Here is a 10,931-nt window from a genome sequence, read left to right on the forward strand (position 1 = left end):
ATAGATTCGTAATTAATGCCAGTATTACTTTGGACATATAGAAAACTAGGTATCATCCAACCACCATCACAGCCCCAATTCTCCGTAACGCAATCCACTAAGTTCTGTTCACTTAGGAAAACAGTATCTTGGTATTTCAAATAATAATGGGCCTCCAAAGCCGCCACACTGGCAAAAGCCCAACATGAACCACAAGCCTTTTGATTTTTTACGGGTGTAATCGCACCGCGGTCACGCCAATCCACATGACTGGGTAAACTAAAACGTTGCTTTAGAGGAGCTTGGTACAAAGTAGCATTTTGCAATAATTCCTGAGAACTTTAAAAGAAAAATTTACAATTTATTTACTATATTCTTTTAAAAAATTAGCTTTATAAAACTAACTTTTTCGGCATTTTTAAGCCCATATATGTCCGTTGCATTTCTTTCAAATCCATATCACTAAAAGCATTCAGTGACATTTCATAGCTTTCCAAGCCCTGCTCATAACGCTGGTTGTGTTGTTTAATTTTAAATAGATTTTTCTTAAAATTCACAAAACGTTGGGTATCCTCCAATGCGTTACGATATTTTTTGCCATATTTGCTTTTAAAACTTAACCACTGCTCCTGTATTTGCGACTCCTGTAAGGCTACCGCCAAACAGCAAAAACTCAAGAGTAATATAAACAATTTCATTTTTTAAAAGTTTGAATTTTTTAATGATTGAAAATGTAAATTTGCTCTGGAATTTATACGCTACGATTGCGGCCGCGAATAGAATGTTTGAATGATTAACAAAATCTATGATTGATAAGACAGCATATATAAATTTTAAATATAATCAATATGTGCATTCAAAACGTCCTCCTTTGGTTAATCTGATTAGATAAGTCGAAAGAATAGAGTATATATAATAATTAAGAATCTTATAGGTTAGTCCGCGGTACCGAATCTTATTAGCGTCTTATTAGCGAATTATAATGTTTAAAATGGTCTATAATCAATAATCCAGAAATATACTCTACTACACAGTTCAGACCATAGTCAAGAGCATAATCTAGACTGTACTCCAGGCTGCAGTCCAGTTTAAAGTCAAGACTTTAGTATATACTATAATCTAGTCTATAGTCTATTGTACAGTCCAGTCTATAGTCTAGTCTATAGTCTAGTCTATAGTCTAGTCTATAGTCTAGTCTATAGTCTAGTCTATAGTCTAGTCTATAGTCTAGGTCTATAGTCTAGTCTATAGTCTAGTCTATAGTCTAGTCTATAGTCTAGTCTAGTCTATAGTTTATAGTCTAGTCTAGTTTATAGTCTAGTCTAGTCTATAGTCTAGTCTAGTCTAGTCTATAGTCTAGTCTAGTCTATAGTCTAGTCTATAGTCTAGTCTATACTTTAGTCTATAGTCTAGTCTAGTCTATAGTCTAGTCTATAGTCTAGTCTATAGTCTAGTCTATAGTCTAGTCTATAGTCTAGTCTATAGTCTAGTCTATAGTCTAGTCTATAGTCTAGTCTATAGTCTAGTCTATAGTCTAGTCTATAGTCTAGTCTAGTCTATAGTCTAGTCTATAGTCTAGTCTATAGTCTAGTCTATAGTCTAGTCTATAGTCTAGTCTATAGTCTAGTCTATAGTCTAGTCTATAGTCTAGTCTATAGTCTAGTCTATACGCTAGTCTAGTCTATAGTCTAGTCTATAGTCTAGTTCTATAGTCTAGTCTATAGTCTAGTCTATAGTCTAGTCTATAGTCTAGTCTATAGTCTAGTCCTATAGTCTAGTCTATAGTCTAGTCTATAGTCTTAGTCTATAGTCTCGTCTATAGTCTAGTCTATAGTCTAGTCTATAGTCTAGTCTATAGTCTAGTCTATAGTCTAGTCTATTAGTCTAGTCTATCGTCTAGTCTAGTCTCGTCTATAGTCTAGTCTATAGTCTAGTCTATAGTCTAGTCTATAGTCTAGTCTATAGTCTAGTCTATAGTCTAGTCTATAGTCTAGTCTATAGTCTAGTCTTAGTTAGTCTATAGTATAGTCTATAGTCTAGTCTATAGTCTAGTCTATAGTCTAGTCTATAGTCTAGTCTATAGTCTAGTCTAGGTCTATAGTCTTATAGTAGTCTATAGTCTAGTCTATAGTCTTAGTCTATAGTCTAGTCTAGTAGTCTAGTCTAGTTATAGTCTAGTCTATAGTCTAGTCTATAGTCTAGTCTATAGTCTAGTCTATAGTCTAGTCTATAGTCTAGTCTATAGTCTAGTCTATAGTCTAGTCTATAGTCTAGTCTATAGTCTAGTCTATAGTCTAGTCTATAGTCTAGTCTATAGTCTAGTCTATAGTCTAGTCTATAGTCTAGTCTATAGTCTAGTCTATAGTCTAGTCTATAGTCTAGTCTATAGTCTAGTCTATAGTCTGTCTATAGTCTAGTCCATAGTTTTGTCTATAGTTTTGTCTATAGTCTAGTCTATGGTCTAGTCTATAGTCTAGTCTATAGTCTAGTCTATAGTCTAGTCTATAGTATAGTCTATAGTCTAGTCTATAGTCTAGTCTGTAGTCTAGTCTATAGTCTAGTCTATGGTCTAGTCTATAGTCTAGTCTATAGTCTAGTCTATAGTCTAGTCTTTAGTCTAGTCTGTAGTCTAGCCAAGTCTAGTCTGTAGTATAGTCTATAGTCTAGTCCATAGTCTTGTCTAAAGTCTAGTATTTAGTTTAGTCTCTAGTCTAACCTATTGCCTATAATCTAGTCTATAGTCTAGTCAATAATCTTGTTATAGTTCAGTATACATTTTAGTCTACAGTTTATACTATAAACTAAAGCAAAGCCTAGACTAGTCTAGTCTATAGTTAAGTTTATAGTTTAGTCAATATTCTTGTCTATAGTTCAGTCTATAATTTAGTATATAGTTTAGTCTATAGTTTAGTGTATGGTCTAGACAATTGTGTAGTGTATAGTTTAGTTTATATTCTAGTCTATATTCAAGTCTATAATCTAGTCTATAGTTTAGTCTATAGTGTAGCCTATAGTCCTTAATATAGTGTTATCTATAATCTAATATATAGTCCTGACAATCGTTTAATCTATAGTCCTAACTATATTATAATCTAAAGTAATGACCAGTATACAGTATAGTCTATAGCTCAGACTATAGTCTATAGTTCAGAGCAATTTTTTTTACCCAAAATTATATTTATGTATGTATATCACCTTAAGTTGTTTTTTTCTTTTGCGTGGGTAAAAATAACACATAAATGAATTGGAATATTTGGCTCCCGGTATAATAAATTAATGATTATTTATTATGGCTATAAAGATTAAACTGCAAGTGAAAATCTAAAATCGGGGGGTTTCAAAGTTAACTCAACTGGGGATATTATTTTATAACTTCTTTTGTTTAGGCACGAAAATAGAAAAACTTTATAGATAATTTGATAAAATTTTAAGACTTATTAATCATTCTTGTATTCAGATTCTGTACTAGAAGTAGTTGGCAATTCGATTCAATTCTATCTTCTATACAAGAACTTTAAGAGACGATTTGATCTCATTAAAGATCAGATTAATCACAACATAATTAAATCTTTCTAATAGACAACCGAAATCAAATTTTATTTTAATTATTTGAATAGATTTTTTCAACTATTATTTTTATCTACTATATCTAATAATACGTTTTAATGTTAAAACAAAATAAAATAAATCATAAAACTAAATATCAGAAGAATTATGACTTTAAATAAAGAAAGTTCGAGTTGACTGTTAAACCTCCTAGATTTGAGATATTCCATTGTAGTTTAATCTTTATAGCCCAATTAAAAAAAATTATTATACCAGGAGCCAAATAGTGGAATTCATTGATGAATTTTTTACTACGCCAAAACAAAAGAGAATGATTATTGATTTTGTCATCGTGCTTAACATGTGTAAGAATTATCTGATCGATAAGCCTCGGCTGGTGGGAATATATACATATAATATTCGAAATAGTTCTATTCATTCTTCTTATCTACAGTCAAAATTTATATGCACAATACTACTTACAGGTGGCTTATCGATCATAGAATTTCATTAATTATTCAAAAATTCAGTTCAGACCCTCAAAACATCGCTGCATATACATATCTACATATATTCAAGAGGAAATTCCCATTTTATATAGTAGAATGTGATATCAGGCGCCAAATATACGACTTTGTTAAAGTTATTTTTACCCACGCTAAGAAAAACTTAGAGGGTATATTAATTTTATCAATACGTAAGTAACACATCGAACTTCTAAGTCGGTCAGATATAGATAGTCTACTCTATATCTGACCGACTAAGCTTGTACTACAACTAGATTAAATAATAGACTGGACTATACGCTGGACTATAAACAAAACTATAGTATGTAATGTAGACGGACGATAGTCTGGACCATATTCTGAACTAAAAAATAAACTTTAGTCAGGACTACAGACTAAACTATATTCTGTGCTAAAGATTGGAATATAATCTAGAGTGTTGAAAAGATTATAGATTAGACTTTATATATAGACTAGAATATAGAATATACTTTATAATAGATTAAAGACTAAACTATAGTCTATTCTAAAGAATAGACTATTTACTAAACTATATACAAGACTATAGACTGGACTATAGACAGCACTATAGAATAGACTATAGACTGGACTATAGACAGCACTATAGACTAGACTATAGACTAGACTATAGACTAGACTATAGACTAGACTATAGACTAGACTATAGACTAGACTATAGACTAGACTATAGTCTAGACCATAGACTAGACTATAGTCTAGATTATAGTCTAGACTATAGACTAGATTATAGACTAGACTATAGTGTAGATTATAGTCTAGACTATAGACTAGACTATAGACTAGACAATAGTTTAGATTATAGACTAGACTATAGACTAGACTATAGACTAGACTATAGACTAGACTATAGACTAGACTATAGACTCGAATATAGACAAGACTATAGACTAGACTATAGACTAGACTATAGACTAGACTATAGACTAGACTATAGACTAGACTATAGACTAGACTATAGACTAGACTATAGACTAGACTATAGACTAGACTATAGACTAGACTATAGACTAGACTAGACTAGACTATAGACTAGACTATAGACTAGACTGTAGACTAGACTATAGACTAGACTATAGACTAGACTATAGACTAGACTATAGACTAGACTATAGACTAGACTATAGACTAGACTATAGACTAGACTATAGACTAGACTATAGACTAGACTATAGACTAGACTATAGACTAGACTATAGACTAGACTATAGACTAGACTATAGACTAGACTATAGACTAGACTATAGACTAGACTATAGACTAGACTATAGACTAGACTATAGACTAGACTATAGACTGACTATAGACCAGACTATAGACTACACCATAGACTAGACTATAGACTAGACTATAGACTAGACTATAGACTAGACTATAGACTAGACTATAGACTAGACTATAGACTAGACTATAGACTAGACTATAGACTAGACTATAGACTAGACTATAGACTAGACTATAGACTAGACTATAGACTAGACTATAGACTAGACTATAGACTAGACTATAGACTAGACTATAGACTAGACTATAGACTAACTATAGACTAGACTATAGACTAGACTATATGCTATAGACTATAGACTAGACAATAGACTAGACTATAGACTAGACTACAGACTAGACTAGACTATAGACTAGACTATAGACTAGACTATAGACTAGACTATAGACTAGACTATAGACTAGACTATAGACTAGACTATAGACTAGACTATAGACTAGACTATAGACTAGACTATAGACTAGACTATAGACTAGACTATAGACTAGACTATAGACTAGACTATAGACTAGACTATAGACTAGACTATATAGTCTAGTCTATAGACTAGTCTATAATCTAGTCTATAGACTAGACTACAGACTAGACTAGACTACAGACTAGACTATAGACTAGACTATAGACTAGACTATAGACTAGGCTATAGACTAGACTATAGACTAGACTATAGACTAGACTATAGACTGGACTATAGACTAGACTATAGACTAGACTATAGACTAGGCTATAGACTAGACTATAGACCAGACTGTAGACTAGACTATAGACTAAACTATAGACTAGACTATAGACTAGACTATAGACTAGACTATAGACTAGACTATAGACTAGACTATAGACTAGACTATAGACTAGACTATAGACTAGACTATAGACTAGACTATAGACTAGACTATAGACTAGACTATAGACTAGACTACTAGACTAGACTAGACTATAGACTAGACTATAGACTAGACTATAGACTAGACTATAGACTAGACTATAGACTAGACTATAGACTAGACTATAGACTAGACTATAGACTAGACTATAGACTAGACTATAGACTAGACTATAGACTAGACTATAGACTAGACTATAGACTAGATTATAGACTAGACTATAGACTAGACTATAGACTAGACTATAGAATAGACTATAGACTAGACTATAGACTAGACTATAGACTAGACTAGTATAGACTAGACTAGTATAGACTAGACTAGACACTAAAGTCCAGACATTAGACTACACTGGACTATATGCTAGACTATGGTCTGGAATATAGACTATAGTCTGGCATATAGACTAAACTATAGTCTTTGCTGTTGACTAAATTATAATCTGGACTATAGATTGAACTGGAAGGTAGGTTTAAGACTATAGACTGAACCATATTCAGGACTTAAGAATAGACTATTGATTAGACTTTTGTCTGGATTTTTGTCAGGACTATAGTATTGATTAAAGACTATACTGTAGTTTGGATTATAGTCTAGATGTGGTAACGACCGCATAAGAGATTCTTAGTTATTAAATATTCTCAACTTTATCTAATCAGATCAAACAAAAGAAAAAGTATGATTAAATTTAAAATTTATATATGCTAACTTATCAATCATAGATTTCCCACACTGGTTGTGTATAAATTCTGGAGCAAATTCACATTTCAAATCATTTATAGTTTAAAGCTTCTAGAAAATGAAATTGTTTATATTACTGTTGAGTTTTTGTTATTTTGCGGCAGCCTTACAGGAAACGCAAATACGGGAGCAGTGGTTACGTTTTATAAACAAATATGGCAAAAAGTATCGTAACGCTTTGGAGGATACCCAACGTTTTGTGAATTTTAAGAAAAATCTACTTAAAATAAAGCAACACAACCAGCGTTATGAACAGGGCTTGGAAAGCTATGAAATGTCACTGAATGCTTTTAGCGATATGGATTTAAAAGAAATGCAACGGACATATATGGGCTTAAAAATGCCGGAAAAGTAAGTTCAGTTATAATTGAAACACTTGCAGAAAATATAAAAATATTTATATCTCTTTTATAGTTCCGAAGAAATATTTCAAAATGCTACTTTCTACCAAGCTCCTCTAAAGCAACGTTTTAGTTTACCCAATCATGTGGACTGGCGTGACAGTGGTGCCATTACACCCGTAAAAGATCAAAAATCTTGTGGCTCCTGTTGGGCTTTTGGCAGCGTGGCGGCTTTGGAGGCCCATTATTATTTGAAATACCAACAGACTGTTATTTTAAGTGAACAGAATTTAGTAGATTGCGTTGCCGAGAATTGGGGCTGTGATGGTGGTTGGATGATACCCAGTTTTCAATATGTAACAAGAAACACCGGCATTAATACCGAATCTGTTTATCCTTATGAAGCCGTTAATGGAGTCTGCCGTCACCAGTACTATAATGGTCCTATGAATAGAGGATATATGGTAATAAGTCCCGATAATGAAGAACACTTACAACTTGCTGTGGCTCTTGATGGACCCGTGGCTGTTGCCTTCCAGGCAAATGATAATTTTATGAATTATAAAAGCGGTGTTTTCGATGATCCCGATTGTAGTAAAGTCGCTACTCATGTAGTTTTGGTGGTGGGTTATGGCACAGAAAATGGAAAGGATTATTGGTTAATTAAGAATTCATGGGGTTCGTATTGGGGTGACAATGGTTATGCTAAGATGGCTCGTAATAAGGATAACCAGTGTGGAATTGCTAGGTATGCTTCGTATCCAGTGTTTTAATTGGAATTTATAATAATTTACTTAAAATGGCGATAAATAAATGCTATGTGAAGAAATCTCATTATTATAGTGAAAAGTTGTTTTCTTCTTTAAAACTGTAAAGATGTGTATATAGATTTGTTTACAATCCAGATTATAGCATGGACTATAATCCGGAATGAGATCTCGTCTATAGCCCGGCCTAACGTCAAGTTAATATTTCAGAATACTCTTTTAGGAATACTCTTCCTTAACAAAGCCCTTGAAAAAGTTGTACGACATCGCGGACCAACACATTTTTCGTCTGAAGTTAAAAGAACGGATTATTATGCAGAAGTATTTGAAGGTAAATATTGAGTGGCCACCAAGCTCGCGACTTAAGTACGACTCAGAAGTTTTATTGATTTGCAGGATAGGAGGAGAAATTCAAGCACTAACTAACTAACTAACTAACTAACTAACTAACTACTAACTAACTAACTAACTAACTAACTACTAACTACTACTAACTAACTAACTAACTAACTAACTAACTACTAACTAACTAACTAACTAACAACTAACTAACTAACTAACTAACTAACTACTAACTACTAACTAACTAACTAACTAACTAACTAACTACTAACTAACTAACTAACTAACTAACTAACTAACCTAACTAACTAACTAACTAACTAACTAACTAACTACTAACTAACTAACTAACTAACCTAACTAACTAACTAACTAACTAACTAACAACTAACGAACTAACTAACTAACTAACTAACTAACTAACTAACTAACTAACTAACTAACTAACTAACTAACTAACTAACTAACTAACTAACGAACTAACTAACTAACTAACTAACTAACTAACTAACTAACTACTAACTAACTAACTAACTAACTAACTAACGAACTAACTACTAACTAACTAACTAACTAACTAACTAACTAACTAACTAACTAACTTAACTAACTAACTAACTACTACTACCCTACTAACTACTAACTAACAAATACTAACTAACTAACTAACTAACTAACTAACTAACTAACTAACGAACTAACTAACTAACTAACTACTAACTAACTAACTAACTTAACTAACTAACTCTAACCTACTAACTAACTAACTAACTAACTAACTACTAACTACTAACTAACTAACTAACTAACTAACTAACTAACTACTAACTAACTAACTAAACTACTAAGCTAACTAATAATAACTAACTAAACTAACTAACTAACTACTCCTAACTAAACTAACGAAACTAACTAAAACTAACTACTAATAATAACTAACTTACTAACTAACTAACAACTAACTAACTAACTAACTAACTAACTAACTAACTAACTAACTAACTAACTAACTAACTAACTAACTAACTAACTAACTAACTACTAACTACTAACTAACTACTAACTAACTAACTAACTAACTAACTAACTAACTACTACACTAACTAACTAACTAACTACTACTAACTAACTAACTAACTAACTAACTAACTAACTAACTAACTAACTAACTAACTAACTAACTACTAACTAACTAACTAACTAACTAACTAACTAACTAACTAACTAACTAACTAACTAACTAACTACTAACTAGACTAACTAACTAACTAACTAACTACTAACTAACTAACTAACTAACTAACTAACTAACTACTACTAACTAACTAACTACTAACTAACTACTAACTAACTAACTAACTAACTAACTAACTAACTAACTAACTAACTAACTAACTAACTAACTAACTAACTAACTAACTAACTAACTAACTAACTAACTAACTACTAACTAACTAACTAACTAACTAACTAACTAACTAACTAACTAACTAACTAACTAACTAACTAACTACTAACTAACTAACTAACTAACTACTACTAACTAACTAACTAACTAACTTAACAACTACTAACTAACTAACTAACTAACTAACTAACTAACTAACTAACTAACTAACTAACTAACTAACTAACTAACTAACTACTAACTAACTAACTAACTACTACTACTAACTAACTAACTAACTAACAAACTAACTAATAACTAACTAACTAACTCTAACTAACTAACTAACTAACTAACTAACTACTAACTACAACTAACTAACTAACTAACTAACTAACTAAGCTAACTAACTAACTAACTAACTAACTAACTAATCTAACTAACTAACTAACTAACTAACTAACTACTAACTAACTAACTAACTAACTAACTAACTAACTAACGAACTAACTAACTAACTACTAACTAACTAAACTACAACTAACTACTAACTACTAACTAACTACTAACTAACTAACCTAACTAACTAACTACTAACTAACTAACTAACTCGAACTAACTAACTAACTAACTAACTAACTAACTAACTAACTAACTAACTAACTACAACTAACTAACTAACTAACTAACTAACTAACTAACTAACTAACTAACTAACTAACTAACTAACTAACTAACTAACTAACTAACTAACTAACTAACTAACTACTAACTAACTAACTAACTAACTAACTAACTAACTAACTAACTAACTAACTAACTACTAACAACTAACTAACTACTAACTAACTAACTAACTAACTAACTAACTAACTAACTAACTAACTAACTAACTAACTAACTAACTAACTAACTAACTACTACTACTAACTAACTAACTAACTAACTAACTAATACTAACTACTAACTAACTAACTAACTAACTAACTAACTAACTACTAACTAACTAACTAACTAACTACTAACTAACTAACTAACTAACTAACTAACTAACTAACTACTAACTAACTAACTAACTAACTAACTAACTAACTACTAACTAACTAACTAACTA

At 31.2% G+C, this 10,931-nt stretch overlaps 2 protein-coding genes across 2 annotated transcripts; one reads left to right on the top strand and one right to left on the bottom strand.

Annotated features, from left to right (window-relative positions):
• Positions 1–3: 3 nt before the first annotated feature.
• On the bottom strand, positions 4–706 carry LOC119615828 (crustapain-like; the record flags this gene model as incomplete). The annotated part of the gene is made up of 2 exons (XM_037971816.1): positions 385–706; positions 4–318 (listed from the first exon to the last, which is right to left on the bottom strand). Coding segments are annotated over exons 1-2 (608 nt in total), but the record flags the coding sequence as incomplete, so codon positions are not given.
• A 6,309-nt stretch (positions 707–7,015) lies between these two features.
• Positions 7,016–8,111, top strand: LOC119615829 (zingipain-2-like). Its single transcript, XM_037971817.1, has 2 exons — positions 7,016–7,331; positions 7,395–8,111. The coding sequence occupies exons 1-2, from the start codon at positions 7,039–7,041 to the stop codon at positions 8,092–8,094; spliced, it is 993 nt and encodes a 330-aa protein (XP_037827745.1). The 5' UTR covers positions 7,016–7,038; the 3' UTR covers positions 8,095–8,111.
• Positions 8,112–10,931: the final 2,820 nt, after the last annotated feature.

The sequence above is a fragment of the Lucilia sericata genome, unplaced genomic scaffold (genome assembly GCF_015586225.1).
Source record: "Lucilia sericata isolate MDLA Ls3-8-SP2 unplaced genomic scaffold, ASM1558622v1 Contig008544F_arrow, whole genome shotgun sequence".
NCBI lineage: Eukaryota > Metazoa > Arthropoda > Insecta > Diptera > Calliphoridae > Lucilia > Lucilia sericata.